Here is a 27,867-nt window from a genome sequence, read left to right on the forward strand (position 1 = left end):
CTAAGACTTTGACAGAACTCCTTTCTCCTCTAACTTTTTGAAAAATTTATCTTGCTCCCGTACTACAAAAGGTATGGTTGCTTTTTGATAATAATCTGGCAATAGCTCAATGTTACTGATGACCTGAGAAAGGAGGTGAGCTTTTTCTGTTAGGATTCCAGGAGCTTCATGTTGTAGATAACCGAAATGGATATGTAAGTGATAGAATGAAGGTTGGTAGTGAAGATAAATTCTGAGTCTAGAGCTGTCCAATGAATATTTTGATTTGATAGCTTCCTAAAACCAAAATATATTAAATTCAATTTAACATAAAAAATGGTACTGCCAATGTAAAATGTACATGAAATAATAAACAGTTTCCTACTAACAATAAACGCAACCAGATGATTTATCAGTAGAAATTGCAAGAAATGATCCATGAAGATAATTTTAAATACAGTGATGAGTGTCTTACCACCCGGCAAAATAGCGGAAAGGATAGAAGACAGATTAAGTTGTGAGATAGTGCGAGATAAAGCTAATTTTAAGACGTGGCTATTTTACTTCAGTCATAATAAGGATGACCTCGAAAATATTTTATTTTAATAATTTTTGATGTTAGAATAAATGATTGAATAAATTAAGATATATTATCATAAAAAACATTAATTAGTAGCGATTTTAAATTATAAATCTTTGAGTTTATTTAATAATAAATATAAAACAACTGAAATATTTGACAAAACTAAAGGTAAGTATGTTCTGCAAGAATGTTATAAAATAGAAATACAAAATAATTCAAATTCAATTCCAGTTTTACAGTCTTCAGTTGTGAATGCAAAATAATCCGGCGAATCTCAGTGTTAATATCAATTCCTCTGTACAGGTAGATTTACAGTTCTCTGTCCTCTGTACAGTTTATTTTTGTAGAATTTTTACTTATTTAAACATTCTTTAAAAGTTCTTTTAATTTTGAAGAATTTTTACTTTATTTTCGAAGTATAACGATACTGTTTTTTCAATAAGATATTTATGTTTAACTTTAAACACTTCTAATACTAGTAACGAGTGACATAAATGTTAAGTGATTCAAAGCAAAACGATCTCTGCATAATTTCAAATTATTAAAAAAAAAGAAAACCACAATGTGGGTTTTGAACTCTAATCGTCTGCGACGTCTGTTTCGCAGTGTCGAATTCTTACCACTAAGCCACGAAGGATTGATTCATTATTCTGTGACAAGAGTGTATAAAACTTCTCAAATCATAGTAGAAATTATGCTTGGTTAATAATTTAAAACTTTAGATTAAATAATCACTATTAATTAAATTATTTTATTCACATTTTTGCTTTATTGTGGTCAATCAGTTTTTACTTTATGCCAAATTAAAATTGGAAATATGTCACACAAACGACGTTACACATAATAATTATGACCGAGGTGATTTAGCTCGAAGCTAACGTCTAAAGGTGTGAGACTATCGATAGTGGTAATGTAATGTAATGTAAATTATAGGTTTCTACCGATTATTTCCCACCTCTACGAGTTTCATCTCTTTTTATTTCACAAGGTAACTGTGTTTTCTATCTCTTACGTTAAAAAGCCGGGTGGTAAGACACTCATCACTGTATATACTTAATCAGATCACAAAAACATGCAGCATTGTAACATATAAAATGTAATCTAAACTCTAAATTTAATAGGATGTTCTGGGATTCATGGTCTAAGTTCTAAACACCTGGTAGAGAGCGGTTAAATACCAATTAACATTTTTACTGTAATATCTGTAATAAAAGGGCGGTCAGGTAAAATGGAAACGAAACACTAACGCGCAGTACATATTTTAATAAAAAAAGATAAAAGGTGGTACAGTAAAACCTCCGTTAACCGAAATATTTGGGGGGGAGGCCGTTTCGGATAACAAGAATTTCGGTTAAAAGTAAAATTGTTTTTTATAGTATTCTTGGTCAAAGTATTAGTATTAAAAAATACTATGAGGTGATTTCGTAATGTTTTCTAATAAGTAAATACAGAATAAAGTAATAAAATTAAGGAAAATGAACAAGTTTAACATGGTTTTTTCTATTTTCTTTTGCGTTTTTGTTTGACCACGATGTTTTACAGCTATATCTCTTCATCGTTCAATTGCAGAACGTCATGAGTTTGCCTCATTCGATTGTTCAACGAAACGTAAAGCAATTTGAAAAGGACAAAACTTTATGCAGACCACAAAAATTAAGAACCTAGCCGTGTCCCTAACTAACTAGGCCTACTGTATAAAGTTCTTACCTCTACTTTTCTCTTCTTGGTTAACTTTATGCAGACCACAAAAATTAAAAACCTAGCCGTGTCCCTAACTAACTAGGCCTACTGTATAAAGTTCTTACCTCTACTTTTCTCTTCTTGGTTAATTTCTTCACATCCCGGCAAAATGTTTTATTAAAGTTTTAATTTTTTCTGTTGTTTCTTTACGATTTTCTTCTTCAGGATCATCAATCAAAATTCCATCAAAAAGGTTGTTCCAGCATTTGAAGATTTGATCTTGGCCCACGACTCAGCACACCAATAAACAACATGTTTCATTGTTAAAGATTGAGAATCAACAGTTTTGGATTCATTTGTCTTCCGTAATAACATATGTCTTAAGAATGTTCCTCTATAATATTTGTTAAATGTCTCTATTACTCCCTGGTCTAACGGCAGAATTAAGCTCGTGACATTCGGTGGCAAAAATCTGACCATTTCGTACATTTTGAGGGTGAGTTGGCGCATTGTCAACAAGCAACAATGCTTTGATGGGAATGTTTTCTGATTTAAAAAAAAAATTTTACACTTAGGACGAATTCATGTTCGAACAGTGGAAAAAGTGGTCGACATCCATGAGCTTTTTTGGCCTCGATAAAAAGCTGGAAGTGCTTTTTCGGAAATATCTTTTAGAGCTCTTGGTTTTTTTGATTTCCCAACACACATAGGCATTACTCGGTGAGTGAAATTAATGAAACTGTTTACGTCTTGCGATAAAAATTTACTTTTTATTGACGAAATTATTGAAACTCAGCCGTTTCGGTTAAACGAGGTTTCGGTTAAGGGAGGTTTTACTGTAGTTATCTGCGAGATAAAACAAATGATTAATTCGGTATGTGAAGAATTACGTAGAAGAAATCCAGATATGTTGATAGAGGATGTCGCAGCATTGTGTGAAGATTTGACGAAATTATCAGCTTGACCTGTTTGTCGAATAATTAAATTTAATAAAAAACTTCAAAAACCTGATTCACGAAAGACATACAAAAATTGTATTGGACAATATTAGAAAAATATAATCAGGTAATAATGAAATATCCACGTTAAAAGCCATTTAACAAGAAATGAACGTAAATACAGATGATATTTTAAACAAAATATTTTTAAGGGTATTGCTTCTGCATCTTGAAAGACATTACAAAGACAAAGACGCAGACTGGTTAAAGAACAAAAATATAGATGTTAACTCAACAGAAAGATTGAATTACTTGATACAGTGCGAAAATAGTTCTTACATCAAATTTACATCGATTCAATGACACGTAAAACACACCATTAAGAAACACCATAAAAAACACCACATTAAAATTAAATGATGTCAAGGTGTTACAGGAGAAGCCATACAAAATGTAACAGCTTCTAACTGGCAGTCATGCATAAAATATACACAAAAACAAGAAAACAAAATGACAAATGTAGATAGCCGTGTTGAAGTTCTTAGCGAGCCCATTATTACTACTACAGGAGAAGATAGTAGTGAAAGTGGATGAATATTTTACTAATCTGTGAGATAATTCCTCACAATGATTTCCTTGACTACAATCAATTTACACACCATCATTGAACTGCACTCGTCTCTCGTCACAGGCCCAGCTCAGTCATTCTTTTAAAAGAATAACTTGAGAATCCTTTAGAATTTCGAGTTTAGATTTCAATAAAATACTTGACGAGAACTTTCTTACATAAAAACTAGGACGACCAAACAAAATAAACACAGCCTGAAATTAATTTTCCAAATACAAAAAGATATAATTATGTAAATAGAAGTAAACCTACTACCATGACATTCACGGTCCCGTTTCTTCAAATGGCACTAGATGCCGCCTAATAGTTTTTACAAAATATCTAAGAATGCCCGTCATGTATTGTAGAAATAATTTGCAACTTTCTACTTAAAAAAAAAATATAAAATAATGTGTAAATAATATATGAAAAGGAATATTCACACCTCGTCAGATAAAACTTGCTGATAAAGACGAAATGAAGAATATATCCCTTCGTATATCGGTGGTAGATTTAAAACCGTTGTCAGTAACTGCCTAGTGCAATCTGGTTTAAATAGAAGCAAATTGATATCAATGTAAATCTCATAATCATATGTGAGGTTTTATGTTTCCATATTAATGCACAGATTGTAGGTCATACTATGAAGCAACGATGTTCAATAAACTGTAGGTCTTTAAAACATGGACTGATTGCTGTTAGTACAACCAACAGATGGATCTCATGACAAATGGGATTGGAGAATGTTCTTAAATGGAATATAAATTGGATAGAGCGTCCTTGGCCATATAATAGATATTTTAATATGATCTCTACTTATAATAGATAAACATATTAAGGGCAAGAATGGAATAGGAAGAAAGCCAATGTATTAGTTATAGTATAATTAAGGAATGGAAATCCACAAATTTCAGATAGGCAGTCTAAGATAAGACACATAGGGATATGAAACAATAGACTACAGTGTACTATAGTACCTCAAATAATAGAAACGATAAAATAAAATTTTTAAAATGTAATTTGTAAACATAATCAACTTACCGTTCCTTTTTGTTGTATATTCTTCAACAATGGCAAGTGTTCATCTGTCAAGTCTCTTATTGATTTAATATCACGTCTATTAACAATTGCTAGTAGATATAGTGTATCCGCTTTTCCATTCCATTTTAAATCAGGCACCATAACAAATCCATTTACAGTATCTTTATCTTCAAACACCAATCTTTCTACTTCTGATTTGTGCTCAAGAATATTGTATACCCACTAAAATATAAATAACTAAAATATAAACCAACTTGTTTACAATACTTTAACACAATGATAACTACAAACTTCAAAAACTCAATTACTACTGTTATTAAACTATTAATTCCATCTGTTTATATACATTTTCTAATGTTCCAGACATTACTAGACATTTTGGTATTTTTCGATGATATCTCGAATATTCTAGATTTTTTTTTACTTCTTCTTTTTCGCTAAGGGTCTTTATGGAATAGAGGACTTAAGGGACTATATGGAATAGATGCCACGGCACTGTCGTAGCAGTGCTCCCTTCTTTATAGTTATTCACCTCGAATAACTGGTCTATCAAAGATACATTGAAGTAAACAGGGTGGATCAGTTCCATAGTATTGATCTAATCTCTCGATATGAACTACCTTGGGTTTACTTCTTATCTGAAAACTGGATGCGGTAGATTAGATCCTTTATTTTCTGCCGTAAGATATACGCGTCCTCCCAGTTTCGTTGACGTTTCCGACAAAGTGCTTTCTTACTTTTATGATTGGTATAACCATACTGGGTCAACCCTTTCGAAAGTTGTTCCGGTAGCATGCATTTCGAACCAGACCCTGGCTTTATCACTTTGAAGCTTCAAACTTTTATGAGCAAATTCGTAGGCTGCTTCAAATTTTTCTTTCAAATTTTCGATGAACATCAGGGATGTAACTTGTCCTCCGCAGAGAGGTAATTTAAAAATAAGCGGAATTATGAGGAAGATTCCTTTGTCTTCCGGTGATAAACATCAATGGAGAATAACAGTTCACTTCATGTTCGGAACTTCTATAGGCTAGCAGTAATAATTTTTGATTATCAGCTACAAACATTAAAAGGTGTTGACAAACAGTTCTAGCATGTCTTTCGACCATAGCCTCTGATTGACGATGGAGAGGCGTAGTGCCAGTTTTCTTAATACCCAAGACTTACATTAATTCTTGCCATAATTCTGATTCAAAATTTCGTCCTTGATCAGAATGTAACTCTAAAGGAACTCCTTGTCTTGATACAATGTGTGTTATAAATGCTTCTGCTACTGTAGTCGCTTCTTGATTAGGAAGGGATGTAATTTCAAGCCATTTTGAAAAATATTCTATTGCGTCATTAGGTACTTGTTTCATCTCTCTGTTTATTAATAAAATAAAACTGCTTCAATTTAAAGGTTTAATAATTGAAATGTTTACTTTTGAAATTTTTAGCTGTTTATGCATTAATATTTACAAATATAATAATTTTAATCAAAATTAATGATTATATATTTTTTCTAATAATCATTATTCTTCATTTTTCAATAAAGAAAATTTGCAACATTAAGTTTTCTTGGAGTAAGAGGTAGAAATTTTTGTGTTGTAAGTTTCTGACAATGAATCTGTTAAAACATTCTCAAGTTGAGATAACGAACTATACATATATTCCTTACATAAATTATTGATATAATCGGTTCGATGATCTCAGTCCCAACTATTTAGTAAATTTTAATAATTATTTTTTGCTGCCCTTGTTAAATTTTTACGGACTAGCAGTGGCTCGAAATTACTATATAACCAAGAGTACATGCTCATAGCCAATATTTAAACAAAAAATACTTAAATGCAGTTTATTAACAAAATAAACCTTCATTATTAAAAAAAATGTTTATTTTGAAAATTTTATAGTCATTTATAGATTAGTACGTACAAAAGGAAAGTTGATAATTAAAATTAATGAATATACTGTTATGATAAATATTATGAAGCATAAAACTGTAAACATATTAACCCATTCGTATTTTCTAGATCATATAATATATACCTGCCGGCAGAAATTTCTAGATGTATGGGTTCCCCTCCGATATAAAAAACCAGCTTTTGATGGAATTCTTTCGATGGAAGGTCATCGATTGTTCGCCGTAATTCTCGATTAACGGTTATATATATGTATATATATACATATATATATATATATGTGGGGTATTAACAAACAAATGTACTTTTACAAATTAATAGTACTTAATTAACAGAACTATTCCTTCGATAACTCTGGCGAGAAAAATGGACTTTTCCTCATTGGTGCAAATAATTATTAAAATTTAAATGGTTGCAATAAACAATCAAAAACAATTTATAGGTTTAGGTAAATCTAGGTAAAAACTTACCGCTGGGTCTAATTACCAGGGTTTGCACTACAAAACAACGAACGAAATCAATTCAATATGCGTGCATGGGTTCACGTGCCGGGTTGCGTCTTTTCTTTTCAACGACTGGTGCTCTTCTCTCTTAAAGGGACGCATTCCACGAGCCCGATGGCGGTACTTATAGGGATCGTAGGAATACAGGGAGGACAAATGTATTGATTAATTTATACAACCATATTCAAATTTAAACATTCTCCCCCCTTTAAAGGCCATAAGGTCTTTAAAAAACAAAACGAATTCTAAATACTATCATTACTTAAACAACTAAAACGATAATTAATACAAACAATTCCTATACAAATCTTAAACAAATATTCAAAACTTAAACTACAATAAAAAAATTTAAATTAAAATGGTGGTTTCGTCGCGGTTATATTGACAAAAGCCGACCAAAACAAAATCAGTAAAAAGGCTGACCATCTAATCTTCATCTATCGGCAAGGGACAGATTCGAACAAGAGGCCGTTTTAAGGTTCCGGTGATCGTACGCACGGTAGCCACTCGAGCTACACCGTCTTTACCCTCATGTAATTCAACAAGACGCGCGAGAGGCCATTTACACGGAGCCAAATTATCCTCCTTTAAAACAACTAAGGCACCGATTTTAGGTACAAAGCCAGAATCTAACCATTTGGACTTTTGTTGCAAGGTGTGCAAATATTCCTTTCGCCATCGAGCCCAAAAATCCCTATGGATGCGTTGTAACAACTGCCATCTGGACAAACGATTGAAGGATACCTCCGAAAAATCAGGCACAGACAATGATGTCAAGGGTTCAAGAGTCAGGAAATGTCCTGGGGTCAACGCATTGAGATCTTCAACATCATTGGTTAATGGGGTGAGAGGGCGTGAGTTTAAGACCGATTCAATTAAAGTTAAAACGGTATAAAATTCTTCGTAGGTCAAAATTTGAGCCCCGACTATACGAACAATATGTTCCTTTACAGAACGAATTCCCCGTTCATAAATACCACCAAAATGTGGAGCAGCGGGAGGAGCAAATGAAAACTTAATATTTTCTTTATCGAGAGCGCTCTCCATGAAGCTACTAAGCTGTCGATAAGCACTATGAAAATTAGTGCCATTATCACAAAACACTTGCGATACTCGACCTCTCCGAGCGATAAAACGTTGTAAAGCGGCCAAAAAGGCTTCCGCGGTCAAATCACTAGCTAATTCAAGATGTAAAGCCTTTGTAGCGCAACATACAAATAGACACAAATAGGCCTTTTGAGTTCTAACTCCCCTGTAACGAGACATGGTTATCGAGAACGGTCCACCATAATCTAACCCACAAATCGAAAAGGGTTTAATGGCACCGAGCCGAAATTTAGGCAAATTACCCATAGGGGGTTGTAAGTTTTTAGGAGATTGTTTCCAACATCTAATACATTTGGATAATACCGAATTAACGGCTTGTTTAGAAGACATTATCCAAAACCTTTGACTAACCAAAAACTGAGTACTCTTAAATCCAGCATGTAAATACTTCTCATGATAATGACGAACTAGAAGAGTAGTAAGACGAGATTTTTTTGGTAACAAAAACGGGTGTTTTGCTTCATACGATAACGAAGACTGAGATAGACGACCACCTACTCTTAAACACTGAGTACTATCATCTAAAAATACTCCCAACTTACGAAATGGTTTTGGAAAAGAATTTGATTGAAGATGTTCTTCAAAATACTTTTCTTGTGTAAATCTGACAAGAATAATCAACGAGTCTTCTAATTCTACGAAAGTCAAGGGTCCTGACCGTTTCGACCTTTTATAACGAGAGTTGTGCGCGAATCGCAACATAAAAGCCAAAATTCTTTGGATCGAGGTAAAAGACGATTTATTTTTCAACAAACAAGACAGAAAATGTTCCTCACGAGTGGAAACAAACACTAAAGCTTTCTTTATCTCTTCCAAAGAGGATTTTTCCTGCAATGAGGGAGGAACCTCTGGAAAAATTAATGGAATATTATACAAAAACGAAGGACCTGTTAACCAGTCTAATTTTGATAGAAAAGCGGCCGGTAGCATGCCTCGCGAAGGCGCATCGGCTGCATTATTTCGAGATTCGACATAATGCCAAGAATAATTTTGACTATGGGACTGGATATACGAAATGCGATTTGCGACGAAAGTTTTGAATCTCGAGTGGGAGCTTTTAATCCAGTGCAATACGATTTGAGAATCTAACCAAGCATACACATTTTGAAATATTATATGCTTCCACGACTCTAACACAAACGACATAAGTTTTACCAAATGAACAGCAGCTAACAATTCTAATCGAGGTATAGTAATCTGTTTTATAGGAGCTACTTTCGATTTGGCACACAGTAAATTAACTTGAACTAGGTTACGAGTATCAATACTACGAATATAAACGACACAAGCATATCCCTTTTCACTAGCATCGGCAAATCCATGAAGCTCTAAGATGGGACATGAGGAAATATTCAAAAAACGAGGAATTTTGAACTGTGAAATAAGAGATAGTTCGCTCTTATATTGTTCCCATACCCGAATTATTTCCGAAGGAGGACGATCATCCCATTTAAGACCGGTTGCCCAAAGTTGTTGGATTAAATGTTTAATAAAAAAGGTAATAGGTGTTAAGTAACCACAAGGATCATAAATTCGAGCTAATTCGGACAAAAACGATCTTTTGGTACAAGGGACGTCTTGCAATTTGACTGAAAATTGAAAGACGTCGGACTGTGCAATCCACTTCAAACCAAGGATTTTTAATGAAGGACCATTTGCTTCTGGATCAAAATTAATGGAGTGAGGATTAATATGGGATTCAGGAAACTGCGACAGCAATTTGGGTTCATTCGAACACCATTTCCGTAACTCAAAGCCTCCTAACTTTAACAAAGCGACTAATTCGTCAACTAAAGTTTGTGCTTCTTCGAGAGTCGAAGCACCAAAAACAAAATCATCAATATACGAAGCGTGACGAATAAGCGAGACGGCGTTAGGAAAACGAGAGCCTTCGTCTAATGCTAATTGTTGGAGAGTTCTTAAAGCGAGATACGGCGAAGATACTATTCCAAAAGTAACAGTTAATAAACGATATTCCTGAATTTCCTCAGCGCTAGAAAATCTCCATAACACGCGTTGATAATCCGTGTGTTCAGGAGCGACTAAAATATTACGATACATCTGACGAATGTCCGCACACAGCGCAAAACGATTAAGTCTAAAATTCAACAACAGCGAGACTATGTTCTGTTGCAGCTTAGGACCGACCAGTAAATAGTCGTTTAAAGATTTACCGCGACTGGGACTTTTCTGAGACGCATTAGATACAACTCGAATTTTACTTGAAACACTATCTGGTTTCACAACGCAATGATGTGGAATATAATACTTTCCCCTTTTCTTTTCGGCATTAGAGACTAACTGCATATGACCTAAATCAAGATACTCCTGCATATGAAAAGAATATTCTTTTTTCAAACTTGGTTGACGAGATAAGCGTCGTTCTAATGATAGCAATCTATTTAAAGCAATATCATAGCTATCTTGCAAACAAGGCGGCGATTCACGAAAAGGCAAAGATACAACATATTTACCCGAGACGTTCCGATTATGCGTTTCCAGATAAATGTTCTCACACAGAACGTCTTCTGGTTCTGAAACTGGCTTTTCCGGTACGTTTTCCAGTTCCCAAAATTTCGTTAACGAAGAATTTAGTGGGTCTTCAATATTTGAAAGACAAACAAGCGAAGTCGACGAAAGGTTAGGTGTGCTAGTAGGTCCTAACAAAATATAACCAAAAACGGTATTTAGGGCATCTGGTTGTCCCGCTTTACCTTCAATTTTACCTTCTAACAACACCTTCGAAAATATGCTACAACTAATTAACAAATCTATAGATTGACTACAGTTAAATTCGGGATCGGCTAACTTCAAATTTTTAATATAATTCCACGTCGATATGTCAATTTTGGTGCTCGGCAAATCCGAGCAAACCCGATCTGTAATAATAGCCTCCAAGTGAAACACCGGTGACTCCTGATGACGAGGTTGGATAGAAAAACTTATTTGACCTTGATTCAGTTTCGTTTGCATCGAATTGAGTCCGTTAACTTCAAATGAACAAGGAGTTTTAGGCCAACCTAATCTACTGGCAGCTTTACGACTAATGAACGAACTCATTGAACCTGAATCTAGAAGACATCTCAAGGGCTGTTTACACCCCTTACTATCAATCGCGTGAACTAAAACAGTACCGAGCAAGATTTCCTTTTTTGTCTCGTTTTTTTTTCCTATAAAACTAGCAGCACAATGTGATATTTCAGGCGAATTTTGTTCGACTCCCGATGCAACTGAATTATTAGTATTTTCTGTGGACGACTGATTATTGGAAAGATTTCTATCAAAGTGCAACAAACTATTATGAAGCTGACTATTACATTTACTACATTTAAAGGCCTTTGGACACGACTTGACAGAATGATTAGCCTGATTAAGACACCTAAAACACGAGGAAGATTCTTTACAAAATTGGTATCTTTCTTTTGGAGATTTTTTCAAAAACAACGAGCAATGGTTAAGAAAATGACTTTGTTTACATAAAGCACAACATATTGACGACGAATTTGTAACAAAGGATGAACTACTATTATGCCTTGACTCATTGGAATGTTTATAATTACACTTTGGCTCCGTATAAGTTGGAGCCCTCGACGATTTCTTAGATTCACTTAAGCTACTATTCAAATTATCGTAAGCAATGTACTGAGTTTCAATAAACTCTACCAATTTTTGAAATGACGGGATTTTATTCGATTTATTCTCTAACTCAAATAACTTTACTGAATCCGCGTCTAATTTCGACAAAAGTAAATTAAACATAATAAAATCCCAATGTTCTGTCGGAAGACCTAATGTTTTCAATGCGGCTAAATTTTCTAAAAACGTGTCTACTAATTTAGCCAGATTTTTCGAATTAACTACCGATATTTTCTGTACGCCCAAGATCGCATCCCAATGCGCGGTCGCACAACGACGAACATTTGTGTAGCGTTTAACAATTAGGTCGTAAGCAATTTGATAATTATCGCTATTTATTGACAAATTACGAATCAAACTAAGTGGAGTCCCTTCTAAACATCCTTTCAAATACTTAAACTTTTCTACGTCTGCTAGGCCTGCGTTATTATGTACAACCGAATTATATAAATCTAAAAATGAACTAAACTCCTTAAAATCACCCTTAAATTTAGGCAGCTCTATTTTAGGCAAGCGAATATTTGATTGTGGAACTACTACCGATCTAAATGGTTCTGGAGTTTCAAATTGTGGCTCAAATAATTCCGCACTAAATAGTTTTATTTTATAAAATTGTTCCAAAAATAATTCCCGAACATTTTCTTCAACCCTCGTATCCGCGTCTGGTACAGAAAGAATATTACTAATAATATTAGTGTGATGTTTTAAGAACTCTTCGCGAATCGAATCTAATTCTTCCAGTCTAATTTTAAATAAAGGGCGAATAGAAACGTCTGAACGGGCCTTAAAACCTAAATCGAAAATTAACTGAATATCATTTAAAGCAGTTTTTCTTAAAAATTTGAGCTTCCTATTCTTTTCTTTAAGTTTTTCCATTTTAAATTTTTAACAAGTTCCAATAATATTTATACAAACGAAAATGTACAAAATGTGGTCTAAAACCCCGAAATTACCGATTTGTAATTCGATACTTTATTAAAACGACGATAATTCCCTTCTAAAAAGTCCCATATGGTCGACTTTACAAAAAGGTCATAAATTATTCTCGAGCCACGACAAGAGACGCAAACTTAAGATAAGAACCCTCAAAACGATAAAAAATACGACATTCGACGAAACCAACCATTCAAATTTAAATAAAACAAAAATATTTTTTCAACAAATGAGTTCAAATCCGGCTAGATAGGCCAATGTGGGGTATTAACAAACAAATGTACTTTTACAAATTAATAGTACTTAATTAACAGAACTATTCCTTCGATAACTCTGGCGAGAAAAATGGACTTTTCCTCATTGGTGCAAATAATTATTAAAATTTAAATGGTTGCAATAAACAATCAAAAACAATTTATAGGTTTAGGTAAATCTAGGTAAAAACTTACCGCTGGGTCTAATTACCAGGGTTTGCACTACAAAACAACGAACGAAATCAATTCAATATGCGTGCATGGGTTCACGTGCCGGGTTGCGTCTTTTCTTTTCAACGACTGGTGCTCTTCTCTCTTAAAGGGACGCATTCCACGAGCCCGATGGCGGTACTTATAGGGATCGTAGGAATACAGGGAGGACAAATGTATTGATTAATTTATACAACCATATTCAAATTTAAACAATATATATATAATATATATTAATTTATATTTAAATGGGAATAAGCCACAATTAAAGGTTAAAATACGTTTATTTAATAAACGTATTTGAACCTTTAATTGTGGCTTATTCCCATTTAAATATAAATTAATTTAAAATGCCACAAGAAAATAGCTTCAGAACAATATATATATATATATATATATATATATATATATATATATATATATATATATATATATATATATATATATATATATATGAGACATTTTAGTTTTTTAATAACAGTTAGTTTTTGAACATCGCGTCGAGTTTTTAAAACGTAACGCACGTATTGTAATAAATGTAGATCAATTATATAATTATTAGTGTGAAATAAATTAGTTATATTGTACAAATAATGACTTTAAATAAACTTGTGTTATAAGTGTAGAACCTTTGATAATAAATAAAAACAATAAATTAGATTAATAAAAATATAACAAATGGTGTCAGAAGTGGGATATAAAATAAATAGTGAAAATGACTACGATTTATGAGCTCACAGTTACGAATTTAAGAAGACATCTAGAGGATAGAGAATTAGCTTCTACCAACGAAAAAAGGCGGAGTTAGTCAAACGATAGGCGATATTTCGAAGTTTCCGACAACATCGCATCATTAGAGAACAAAGTTTCTGGTGACATCGCATCATTGGAAAACGAGAGTTTCTAACGAGATTTCTTCTCTGGAAAGCAAAGTTTCTGCTAACATCTCTTCGGAAATCTCTAAAGTCACTTCTGAGATGTCTGCCCTGGACAATAGAATGTCTTCGTTAAAAAACCATGTTGCAGCCGATATGTTGGCCTTCGAAGAAAAGATGAAAATGGAAAGGAACATGGAGGAAACAGGGACAGCAGAGAGAGAAAACAATCCGATTACAGTAGAGACAAAAGAAGACGAGACGAAATGTAAGTTGAAAATAAGGCCGAAATTTGAAGGAAGTGGAGGTTCTGTTCTTGTCATTTTTATACAACTGGAAGTTGTAAAAGAGTTTCTATCTTTTATTAACGATTCTAATCGTTATAGCCGTGTATTGATGATGTTCACTTTTGTCTAGTTAAATCCACAATTATCAATATCTATAACTTAATCATTTCAGTTATAATCATTGTCAATTTTCAAACAAACTTATATAATATTAATATGCGTTAAACACTCCCTGCCGTTTCGTTTAGTAGTGATACAAAGTTACTTGCTGCAATCCATGAGAATAGGATAAGGATGTGTAAATTATTGTAATCTGATGGAAATTTTTGATGAATAAAGACCTCAGTACTTTTCTTATGTAGAACTGTTTTCAGTTAAATTGGCTGAAACTTTGCAGAGAGGTAGCTTTGGTCATGCTAATCAAAAAATATCATTGCGCCAAGACTCAGTAATCAATTATTTCTGAGTTACGGATATTCAAAGTGCCTGTTTTTAGTCCTTTTGAATAACGTTTGTAAAATATACAGAATTTTAGTAAATACGTACTACTAACTTCCGGAAGTGATTCTGCATAAAAAATAATGAAAGTTTGCCATAATAGTATGTCCACAAATGCTTCCTTTTCTGAGATACCGAGTGTTGCAACTTTTCTTACAAACAAATGATTTACTTATATTACCCTGAAATCGGTTTAGATAGACAAATGAAATTTGGTTGTTTTTAAGAGTTGGTAATTGCAAATTTTTTGACATACAATTAAAAATTTTATATTCATCATTGGCGCGCATACAGGTAATGGTCTCAATTTTTTGAAGAAAAAAATGGTACGCCACTGAGTCCTTTCAAATTAAATTATAGAGTCTCAAAATTATTGTTTTTAGTCCATTTTTCAAAATCATTAATTCGGAAACGTACCATCCTATACATTGTGAATCCCAATAAATACGAATATGGTATTGGAATGACATTTCTTAATATTACCCTGTCAATAACAGAGTGTTTAAAAAATAGATTAAAGACTGACAGTTTGAAGCTCGTTAACTTAAAACAATTGAATTTTGAGTCTTGTGGTAATGAAAACTTTTGATCAGCATGACCAAAGTAACCCCTTTGCAAATTTTCAGCCAATTTCACTGAAACCACTTTTACATAAAATAAATAAGAAATATACCAGAAATATGTACACAACTACAACAACCGATGAGGCTAAGAGCTGCATCTTGTGTCAAATTTCAAGGTCATTTTGAACATTTTTTGTAACATTGTTATAAGGTGTTTTATTTTTGCATAAAAACAGAACCTCAGGTGAAAAAAAAAAAAGAAAATAATTTTAATCACAAGTTAAACAAATAGTTCAAAAATGATTTTTAATTTACAAATCTCAGTGACATACCATTTTTTTTAATTTTTAATTGTATTTCAAAAAATTTGCAATAACTAATTCTTAAACCCTACCAAATTGCATTTGTATATCTCAACGGTTTCAGGGGCAATAAATAACTGTATCCTATCCTGTATCCTGGAAAAGGGACAATTTGCGGACATACATTTATATAACAAGCTGTCATTATTTTTCATGCAGAATCTCTTCCTGAAGTTAGTTGCACATATTTACTAAAACTCTGTATATGTTACAAATATGTATTATTCAAAAAGACTAAAAACCAATACTTGAACCTCTGTAACTCAGATATAATTGATTTCTGAGTCTTGGTACAATAATAACTTTTTATCAGCATGACCAAAGCTACCTCTCCGCAAAGTTTCAGCCAATCTCTTACATTTAAGAAAAGTCGAACAACCGGCCGCTGCGCCAATGTCCAATCGAAACATGTTGACTATTTGTACTTATGTATTCTCGATGGCGATCGAGAAACAAACAGCCGAATTCGACCGAAGCGACTGCTACCTGTATTCATTCCTGTATTTAATTCTTGCAGCTGATAAGTGAGGTTTGTAAAAATTAGAGTTAGACTTCAAAGTGGAAGTTTTAGATATAACTGTAAAAGAAAAGTGATGACGTAAGTAATTATATTCATTGGAATTAATATGTATAATATTATGAACTTTTGTTGCTATTTTTGCCATAAAATATGTCTTGCACGATTAAGGTTGGAAAATACCTTTCATTGTTGGCAATGTTTTGCTCTCTTTTATTTGGGACATTTTGTTCATTCCAGAATAATAGAAAATTGGCTGAAATCTCGGTCTTTGAAAAGAAAATGTCGGGAAGTCACTGAAGCATCTGAATCAACTGATTCAGTGACAACTAGTAGAGATGGAGAAGATGCAAATGTCCACGAGATCCATTCGAGTCGAGCTCATCCAAGTTGTTCTCCCTCAATTCGTGGAAAGGAGGTTCCTTACCAAAAAGAAATTCGGCAAAAAATAAGAAGGTATGATCCTAGCTACCTCACGTTATATAGCTTTATTCAAGTTGGCAACGAACAGGCACCAGAAGGCCAATGCGTTAATTGTCACAAAATTGTTGCTAATGGGTGCTTGGTTCCATCTAAATTAAAAAGACATTTGGAAAGTAATCATCCTGGTTTAGACGATAAGTCCGAAGAAACCTTCAAACGTCGTACTTCATCTCTTCATGCAGGGTCATGCATGATGGAAAGAGTCTGCTAAAATGAAAACGAAAAGGCCACTGAAGCATCATTTATTGTTGGTTTGCACATTGCAAAAGCTGGAAAACCCCATACCATTGCCGAGGAACTGATTAAACCTTGCGTGAAGGAGGTCCAGATATGACCAAGAAGATTGATAATGTGCAGATGTCAAACAGCACTATAAGCAAGAGAATTCACACTATTTCAGACTTTGTAGAGAGAGAGAGCTTATAAATAGATTAAAACCTTGTTAATTCTCCAGTTTACAGCTTGATGAAAGTACCGACGTTGCTAGACTTGCTGTTCTGCTTGTGTTTGTAAGGTTTCCATTCGGGATGAAAATAGAAGAACTCCTTATGTGTGAAGAGCTTAAAAGTTATGCTGGTGAAGAAATTTTCAAGGCTATCCATGAGTACATAAGAAAAAATTATATAGAGTGAAGTAAATGTGTGGATATTTGCTTTGTGGTCTGTAAAATTAGAGGGTCGGTGTCTAGAATAAAGGTAGTGGCAGAAAATGCCGCCAGCAGTCATTGTATCTCACATCGCCATTCTTTGGCAACTAAAAAGATGCCGCAAGATTTGAAAGACGTATTGGATGGTTCTTTGAAAATAATTAACCATGTGAAGAGCCGTCCGCTTCAAGCACCACACCTTTTAAAGCTGACCGCGGAAGATATGGGTATGGATCACTTCAATCTTTTGCTCCACACAGAGGTCCGGTGGCTATCGAGGGGAACAATTTTAGTGATACTATTTAACCTTAAAGATGCACTGATTATCACATTTACAGAGGAGTCTTTCATCCAAGAATTAAAAGATGTCAATTGGCTGCTAAAATTGGGATACCTTTCAGAAATCTTCAAAATAATAAATAAAACCACCACTTCGCTTCAAGGCAAAGGAGTAAGCAATAAAAAAATATATGTTAGAACAAAACATGTTAAACATTTTTAGGCAAAAATGTTTATCAGAACCTTTTAGAAAAAGGTTTAAACTTGAATTTATGTACTTGACGATTACAAAAATAATATTTTTTACTTGTCTTTTTGAGCCTTAAAAATCGTCAGTTTTCGTTATTTTAGTATTAAATTGTTTATAACTGGAAAACAATCAACATTTTATGTTTCGAATGATCCAAAAAATCTAAAATATCTGCACGGGTCGAATTTTTTTTACAAAGTTTGTTACAAATAAAACAAAGTCATTTTTTAATTATAGTCAGGACAAAATTATATCGGGCACCCCTTCTTTTTTATAATTTTTAACATACTAAATTACACATCAAATAATTTTTATCCATTAAACAGATCGATGCAGGTCGACCTTATATTGGATCCTCTACTATAAGAGTAAACTTTGAAAAGACAGATTTCGTGATTTTAGTTGGAAAAAGTATAATGATTATATTTATTAAAAATGTCTGATACGGAGTCTGCGGATGAAAATGGGCAACTGTTACCACTAAGTCCTCCTAGGAAAAGAGCTAAAAAGAATCACATAGATAAAGAACCAAAGAAATAACGGTTAATACATATATAAATGTGAATTACAAGATAATCCTACTTTAGCGTTAACGGACGTAGATAAAGATAAATGGAGTTTGTTCGAAAAGTGTCTTCAATGACATTAAAGAGTATGTATAAAAGTACCCATACATTATCTGCACCTAAAACAAATCAAAATCGTTCAAAATCAATAGACGCTGTAGATGATTTTGATAAGTCAGCTATAAGAAGAAAACTTCATCAATATTTCTTCCATAATGAAGTTCCTACAATTGACAAAGTCTTAAGAGATGTAAATACTGATTATGACTTACCAAATTTTAAGAAACAAACTCTTACGAAAATTAAATTTTAAATTTCAAAAACGTGGAAGAAACAGTTTGCTACTCGACAGAACTGAAATTGTGCTATGGCGAAGAGATTATCTGCAAAAGATAAGACAATATAGAGCTGAAAATAGAACAATTTATTACTGGGACGGAACATGGATAAATGATGGCCATACAAAACCAAAAGTTTGGGTGGATGGTTCTGTGACTTCTGCAAGACATGTATTTTTGGATTAGCTGTCCACAGGCTTAAAAAATCCCTCAGGTAATTCAAATTAAAATAAACTTTGAATTTTTTTTATTATTATCTTTAATATCACTTTTAGGAAAAGGTAAAAGATTGATAATCTGTCACATCGGAAGTGAGAATGGTTTTGTTCCGGATGCACTGTGGGTTATTGAATCTAGCAAAAGTGGAGAGTACCATGAGGAGATGGATGGGAAGTCATTTGAAAGTTGGTTCCAAAAGATTTAACCAACACTGGAAAAAATGCCGTAATCGTGTTGGACAATTCCCCTTACCATTCCAGAAAATTGGAAAAATTCTCATTATGGCTACAAAAAAACGCAGGTATTCAAAATTGGCTTCGCTCAAAAAACATTCCTTGTGAAGAAACGCTGTTAAAAGCGCAACTTTTAGAAATCGTTAAATAACATAAAGGCGAATATAATAAGTACATAGTAGATGAACTGGTAAGAAGCACAAATAGAACAGTGTTAAGGTTGCCAACTTACTACTGTGAGCTCAATCCAATAGAGCTTGTATGAGCGCAAGTCAAGAATTATCTTCTTCTTAAGGTGCCTTCTCCATTACTGAAGGTTGGCTATAACTACAGCAAATTGCTCTCTATCTTGAGCTGTTCTTAGTATTAAATGTGTGTCCATACCTATCCAGTCTCTTACATTTTTCAACCAGGAGCATTTTCTTCTTCCTAGACCTCTTCTTCCTTCCACTTTCCCTTCCATTATAAGTCGTAGGAAGTTGTATTTTTCTGTATTTTACAATATTTAGGAGTTCTCTCTCAGTACCCATTCTTCTTAGCACCTCGTTGTTGGTCACGTGCTCTGTCCAAGAGATCTTCAGCATCCTTCGAAAAACCCACATCTCAAAGGCTTCTATACGCCTCATACTTGTAATTCCGAGAGTCCATGTTTCCACTCCGTATAGGAATATGGAATAAATAAACGTTTTTACAAATTGGTATAGGATATCCAACGTTAACGTAGAGTTTATTAGGAATTTTTTCATTCGTTGAAATGCGGACCTAATAGCATATTCTATACAAGCACGTATTTCGACCTCGTGGTCAAGATCGTTTGTTATCCAGCAACCAAGATACTGGAATCTTTGTACTGGTTCTATATGTTTGTTATAGATACAAATATTAATGTCGACATTTGGTGCACGTGTAACAGCCATTACTTTTGTTTTATTTGTGTTTATATTTAGTCCCAAGCTATCTCCCTCTCTGGTTATGACATTCAAAAGTCGTTGTAAACCCTCAGCACTGTCCGCAATAATGACGGTGTCGTCTGCGTATCTTAAGTTGTCTACGCATTCTCCGTTGATTTTTATTCCTTCTTCAATATTTTCGAGGGCATTTTCAAAGATCTTTTCGGAATATATTATTGAATAACAGTGGAGAAAGTACACAGACCTGACGAACTCCTCTTTTTATTGGCAATTCTGCTGTCAGACGATTGTCTATTTTGATCGACGCCATTTGATCCCAATATAGTTTTTTTAATAAGTGCTACAGTGTTATGGTCTATACCATGTTGTGTTAGGGTTTCTATGAGTTCTGTGTGTTTTACTCGATCAAACGCTTTTTCGTAGTAGATAAAACAGAAAAACAGGTCTTTTCGCTGATCTCGGCATTTTTGTAGTAATATCTGGAGGCCAAATAATGCCTCCCTTGTACCAAGCCTCATACGAAATCCAAATTGAGTGTCGCTCAGGTTTCTTTCGCATTCTCTGTATATTCGTTAATGTACAATTTTGAGTAAAATTTTCAGAAAATGGCTCATCAGGCTAATTAATCTGAACTGTGAGCATCTATTTGCTTTATTTTTTTTTGGGTATAGGTATAAATGTCGATCTAAGCCAGTCTTGTGGGAAGATTCCAGTGGTATATATTTTGTTAAATAATAGTGTTAACGTCCGAAGCTTTATCATCTCTACATATATTTCATCTGGACCTGAGGCTTTTCGTGGCTTTGCCATATTGATTGTTTTTGTAATTTCCGATGTTAATATATCAAGTATTGTTTCTTGTACTATATTCATTTGTGGTTCTGTTCTCTCCTCATCAAACAGATCTTTGATGTATTTTTCCCAGATATCTTCTACATTTTCTGGACTAGATACTATTTGGTTGTTATCATCTACAAAAGTTGTTGTAATGATTTTTTTCTTCATATTTTTGACTTTTTTAATCTTTTTGTATGCATTTAAGTAGTCATGCTTTTTTTAGTAAATCTCCGAGTTCCTCACAGTTGCTTCTCATCCATTCTTCTTTGGCTTCCCTGATTTTGTTTCGGATGATTTTCTGGGTTTCTCTATATTTTTCTTCATTGCGATTTTTGTAAGATCTCCTTATGTCCATCAGTTCTAGGACTTCTTCTGTCATCCATGTATTCTTTGTTTTTCTGATGTTGTCCTCTTCGTATAGTTGTGATTGTTGTTTTTCTTCTGCTGCCGCGGGTGCTTCATTGAATTTTTCTTTGAGTGTATCATTGAGTGTTTTCTCTATTTCTGCCTGTACTATTGGATCTTTAAGTTTTTCGGGGCTAGGTTTTATCTTCTCTCTGTATTTGATTTTCTTTAGTTTAATTGAAATTTTACCAACAACAGGATTGTGGTCGGAACCGATGCCCGGATATGTTTTAACTCCCCTGATTCCATTTCTATAGCGTTTGTCAATTAATATATAATCAATCTGGTTTCTTATAATGCAGTTTTGATTATTGCCAGGTGCTTTCCATGTATATAATCTTCTTTTTGGTTGTTTAAAAGAAGAAGCTTCAAGAATTATGTTGCTGCCAATAACACAAGTTTAAATTTGCTGACATTAAAAATTTATTCCATGAAGCTATATCTGGAATAACCATGAAAAATGGAAAAACTGCGTTAGACATGTAAAAGAAGAAGTAGAGCCAAAAAAGTGGGAGTTAAACAATTTAATTGAAGCCCAAATTGAGCCTCTCATTATTACATTATAACATTAATGATGACAGCAGTACATCAGATTCTGAAAGTTAATAACGAAAATACAGTAATTTTATAAACTTTCTTTTTTCTGCATACATACTTTATTTTGTGGTTAATAGTTCTAGATCTTGTAAATCACTTTTATACTAAAAAAATTGGTGTACTATAATCTGTATCTGTCAAAGTTTGTCTGTTTTATGTTGCATCTTTAATTTACTAGTCCAATCCTGAACAAGCGCGTATTTCCAGTGTGCATTTGTTTACAAAGTCCGTAGCTTGAAGTTGAATTTACAGTACAAGGATGCCGCGACTAAAAAAAGTTTGAGAACCACTGCGTTTAGAGTAAGTACTTAATATATATTTTTAACATTATAATTGATGAAAATTTACAGGCAGTCACAATGGTTTATTTCAATATTTTTTGTAACATATTTTTTGGAATCAGTTTTTCATTTGGTTTTTGCAGATAAATATCAACTGACTTATTTTATGGTAAATATGAATCATTAATGTATAAAAGAAAAAAAAATGAAATTACTTGATAGTAGACATAAAGCATATGATTTTTCTAAAACGTCTGACGAAGAAGTATGGTAAATCTTAGATTCGGTAGAAAATGATTATTCATCTGACACTTATGATTATTCTGACAGTGATAGTGTTGAACAAAAATGCAATACCATTTACGCTAATACATACATAATAAACCCCATAAATGTGAAATAAAATTATTTGTCCTATGTGATTGTACATATACTCATAGAGATTTGAAATTTACAATGGAGCTGGTGATACTGCCATTTTACCAGGAAATCCTGATTTTGGTGCAGTGTCAAATATAGTTATTCATTTGTCTTAGACTATCCCTAACTTCAAAACATACATTATCTACTCAGATAATTTTTACACTCTGTTGCCACTACTAGTGTAGGCTATTTATTCATTGGGAACTACTCAAACCAATCAAATTAGTAACTGTAAATTACCATATGATAAACATAAGCAACTGGTCAAAGAAAAAGGAAATATACTGTGGAAATGGCATATGGTATTGAACTGTATTTTGGAGAGATACATATACAGAAAGGACTGCTTTGGAAATATAGAATTATGTCTAGCTTCCACTTATGTAGGTCAGCAGCCATTCAGATAGGCACTTTATCAACAACAAATAAACAAAGCAGTTCTTTATGACAGAAGATAGCCTCACATTGACGTAAACTTTCCACAGATCATTAAAAAATACACTCATGTGAGTGGTCTAAATCTTATGGACAGTCTAATGAGTAGATACTGGATGTACAGATATACAGGTGCATTAGATCAAATGCAATCTAAATTTATGTATGACACCAGAAAAAACTGCTTTTGAGTTCCATCATAAGTAAATAGTTTACTATTTTTCATATTTTTTTTGTATTGTTTTACTTTCTTATTTTTATATTTTGTTTGTTAAGCTGCATTTTTGGTTTTGTTTCAAAAACCATTTTTTTTTTAGTTATTCTATTCAAATTACAGCTGTTTTAATTTTCCACAAATAAACTGTCTAAGGACAGTCTACCTCTTTCTCATCTGGTGGCTGAACAATATTGAATATTAAGAAAATTGACATGAAATTAATTTTTATATCACCCAAAATACCTGAAATAGAAATTTTTAGATATTTTGAACTATTTAAGAAAAATTGAAAATTGAGAGTATCATTTTAAATTTAAAAGGTCTCTTCTTTTTACGGAATAAGTCTATATATATATTAGGTAAAAAATTTTTATTTCAAATCCTTTATAAAAGGTATATAATAAAATACCCAAACGGGCTATATCACAAGTACACTACAGAACGTTTTCGGAATGTAAATTCCATCATCAGTGTAACGAAGTATACATGCTTGTGAGTGAGTTGTTATCAACAGGTCCTCGAAGACACTTTGTTTCAGGACCATGTAACCTATGTAGAGTCATAAGTTGCCATGTTACCAATTCCAACGGTAGCTTGAACATCCTAATTTGCAATAATATATAATGTAACATATCTATAAATTTATAACATTTAACAGGTTTTCACCCATATATTTTAGTGGCTCATAGCATGTATACTTCGTGACACTGATGATGGAATTTACATTCCGAAAACGTTCTGTAATGTATTTGTGATATAGCATGTTTGGGTATTTTATTATATACCTTTTATAAAGGATTTGAAATAAAAAAAATTGTGATACATGGTATACAGCCAGCTACAGGAACTTAGTTTCCTAGTGGATCTATATTAGGTATTTTTTCTTTTCTTTAGATTATTCTTTTTTCACAAAAAAATATATATCATGTATAAACATGTATAACATTATCCAGAATATGGGTATACACCACATTAATAAATTTGCCTATTAGTTCTTATAAAATAAGTCAGGTATTAGGTGAATTTTGGTTAGATTAGGTTAAGTCTTTTTTCCACAAAAATTTATTAAAAAACAGTTTTATATTTTCATTAATTTGTTTTGATGATTGTGATTTTCATATTTTTCAATTATTTCAAAGTGACATCAAGGTGACATATACATAAAATTTAACTTTGTGCACATATCTGTCGTATTGTTTTGGATGATACAGAAGTTTTAGTTATTTGTTAAACATGTGTTTTTACACAATTTCATAGTAAAAATCATTGCTATTTATTATTGTTTGCTTACATTTGTTATTAATTAAACAATAAAGCATTTTTGTTGTGTGGTGAACAACTGGAGAGAACTAACAATATCACTTACCTTGGTTGTAATCTAAATGAGAACTGGGACATGAGCAAAGAAATTAGAATACGGATAGAGAAGGCCAGAGCTGCATTCTTTAAGATGAAGAAACTGTTATGTGGAAACAATATTACTTTAACTCTGAAAATTAGATTGGTGAGATGTTATGTGTTCTCTACTCTTTTGTATGGTGTCGAAGGTTGGACTTTGACGGATACACTTCTCAAGAAACTGGAAGCCTTTTGTTGTTGGAAGTTGATTTGCATCGGATGGGAAAAGTTACGGAAGTCATCAAAACAGTTAAAAATCGCAAACTTGAATATTTTGGCCATGTTATGCGCCACCCAGAGAGATATAATATACTCCCTTTAATAATACAAGGCAAGGTAGACGGAAGAAGAGGGCCAGGTCGAAGAAGAACGTCATGGCTTAGAAACCTGAGAGATTAGTTTAACAGATCCACTGCATCTCTTTTCCGAGCTGCCGTCAACAAAATTACTATAGCCAATTTGATAACCAACACTCGATACTCAAACTCGGCACATGAAGAAGATTTTTGTTGTCTTTTCAAATGAAAATGTTATATAAGTATTACATTTTTTGATCACTTTTACTAGTTTGCAACAAAGAAAACATTAAAATTTTAGGTTTTCTTCACGTTTTTGCAAGTCCACTAAAAATTGCACATTTTTAATACTCTATACTCTTTTGTTAAATACTTACCATTAATAGCCAACTTACATGCTCAGATTAATTGATACAAAAATATCTAAGTTCTATAAAAAATTTAGATACAGTAGATAAATATAAGATAAATATAAAAGTATTTTTTATAAATACTAAAGTACCTGTAAATGAAGTTGTTCATCAGACAATTGTGGTAAAATGACTTCCTTATATAATTTAGGTGTCTCATCAACAATATAGAGCTTCTGTGTTGAAAATTTGACTATGTGCTTCTCAGTTGCTGGATGAATTACAGTGGTTTTAATAACTACAAATAAAAAATGAGACCACTTTTATAGATTCTGCAATTTTAAATCAACATAAAATATTGCTATACATTTATCTGTAAAAACTTTAAACTGTAATAGCTGTATAGTTTGTTCCTATTGAAGGAATCATATAACTAATTTCAATGACTCCATATTAAGGGGTTGACATCAAGGTGGACTTAAAATTTTATCCTTTAGCAAGTTAACAAATTGAAGGATAAAATTTTATCCTAAGTGTTAAAGGAAAGTGTACAAGTGCTGACTTACCACTTAAGTCTCTATTGGGAAAGTAGTGGTAATCTCCATAGATATCATTCTGGAAGGTCTTCTCCAATAAACTACTTTTATTGAAATATTCTTTTGTTTTTAAATCCTCCTCTACAAATGCAGATTTTTCTAATATTACAACAGCTTCGCCGTCTTTAGAATCAAAACTGCCTCTTATGCAAACAGTTTTCCGATTTGTGTTGTTAGATAAAATTTCACTTATATTAAAAGTTGACAGATCTGTAAGGTCATTGTGTATACTTTCTTGTTGTATCAAGTTTTCATCTGTATTTAATTTAGATTTCTTCTTCGCCGGACTTATTTCGGCCTCAATAATCTCAACACATGAAGATGCTGACATTTTATAACCTCAAATTCAAAATTCAACTCAAAATCAAAAACTCCTTTACTGTTTACTGTCCATTCTTGTGGCGCTAGTTTCCGTATCGGACATTTTTCACATTTGGTCACAGTGAAGATAGCCTCAAATAAGTTTGACAGAACGAGATATTTGGTGTTTGGCAGTAATGCCACAGAATAACAAACAATATGCCCCATCGAGTTCATAAGACACTATGCATTTTCTTGTATCATTTCTTATATCGTTTCTGATATAGAAAGTTATTTATGTTTTCTTGTATCGTTTCTTGCACGTACATTTGTGCTCTGTATGACACTATGCAAGTTCTTTTACCGGAAATTGTATGTGATTCGACACGTGATTGGTCGAAATTTTGACACATAAAAATAGAACTGCAGTACCTGAGGACCACAAGTCAGAGCCAGATGCTACTGATTATTTTTAAAATACTGTGGTTCGAACATGAAAGAAATAAAATGTCCCAATATTAAAACTAAATTGGAAACCACAATTTTTGAAGATATTCAAGAGGCTGTAATGGAAGACAGAAATAATAAATCATTTGGTTGTAATAATTTATTTGTTTTTTTTTACAAATTATGTGTTTGAAAGGCATGCTCTTGAAATTCTATTCTCTTATTTGGAGATATAAAATAATCTTTAAACTCATCACGAATTTTTAAAGCGGTTATTTTTTGTTTTTAGTAATACATCTCCTCATACTATCAGTAGTTCCGATTGGTTCCGATGCTATTTGATCCAATCCCTGTGATTTATTGTTTTTCAATTTGGCTACTGCTGTTCTAATCTTGGTTATTGTTGGTGGGCACTGTTTTCTGATGTCTGCTTAGTCTAATAAATTGTATATCAAAGTTCTTCTCCAGCCGCCATTATGACAGAAGTTTTACGTTGATGGTTTTTGCGCACAAATTGGCGCATTTCTTGTACAAGAAACTGCAGCGGACACAAATTCTTGTATCGTTTCTGATATAAGAACTATACGCTTGTATGACACTATCCATTTTTTTGTTATATCAGAAACGATATAAGAAATGATACAAGAAAATACATAGTGTCCATCGAGTTTAGATTCTAACTCGATGATAGTGTCATACGGCCTTAAAGCCTTTAAGCGTTAAAGGTTAAAGTTAAGTTAAAGGCATCGAGCAAAAAGACAAAAAAAAGGAAAGTAAAGGTAGTGGGGGCAAAAATATTGTTAGACAGGAAGTGCCATCTTGACAGGCCACATTAAACAAGGAAAGAGAGACTCTTTCCTTGTTTAAGAAATCAAATTTAGTTGGG

At 32.9% G+C, this 27,867-nt stretch overlaps 1 protein-coding gene across 1 annotated transcript; it reads right to left on the reverse strand.

Annotated features, from left to right (window-relative positions):
• Window positions 1–26,697, reverse strand: Dcps (Decapping enzyme, scavenger). Its single transcript, XM_072532160.1, has 4 exons — window positions 26,205–26,697; window positions 25,791–25,936; window positions 4,829–5,050; window positions 1–276 (listed from the first exon to the last, which is right to left on the reverse strand). The coding sequence occupies exons 1-4, from the start codon at window positions 26,563–26,565 to the stop codon at window positions 1–3; spliced, it is 1,005 nt and encodes a 334-aa protein (XP_072388261.1). The 5' UTR covers window positions 26,566–26,697.
• Between the last annotated feature and the right edge of the window lie 1,170 nt (window positions 26,698–27,867).

The sequence above is a fragment of the Diabrotica undecimpunctata genome, chromosome 5 (assembly GCF_040954645.1).
Source record: "Diabrotica undecimpunctata isolate CICGRU chromosome 5, icDiaUnde3, whole genome shotgun sequence".
Lineage (NCBI taxonomy): Eukaryota > Metazoa > Arthropoda > Insecta > Coleoptera > Chrysomelidae > Diabrotica > Diabrotica undecimpunctata.

Excerpts from the sequence above, each read along its gene's own strand:
- Dcps (XM_072532160.1), bottom strand. The coding sequence starts at position 26,565 with ATGTCAGCATCTTCATGTGTTGAGATTATTGAGGCCGAAATAAGTCCG. Across the intron at positions 5,051-25,790 it reads ATGAACAACTTCATTTACAG|TGGGTATACAATATTCTTGA; the intron begins GTACTTTAGTAT and ends TTTATATTTTAG. Across the intron at positions 277-4,828 it reads ATATACAACAAAAAGGAACG|GAAGCTATCAAATCAAAATA; the intron begins GTAAGTTGATTA and ends TTTTGGTTTTAG.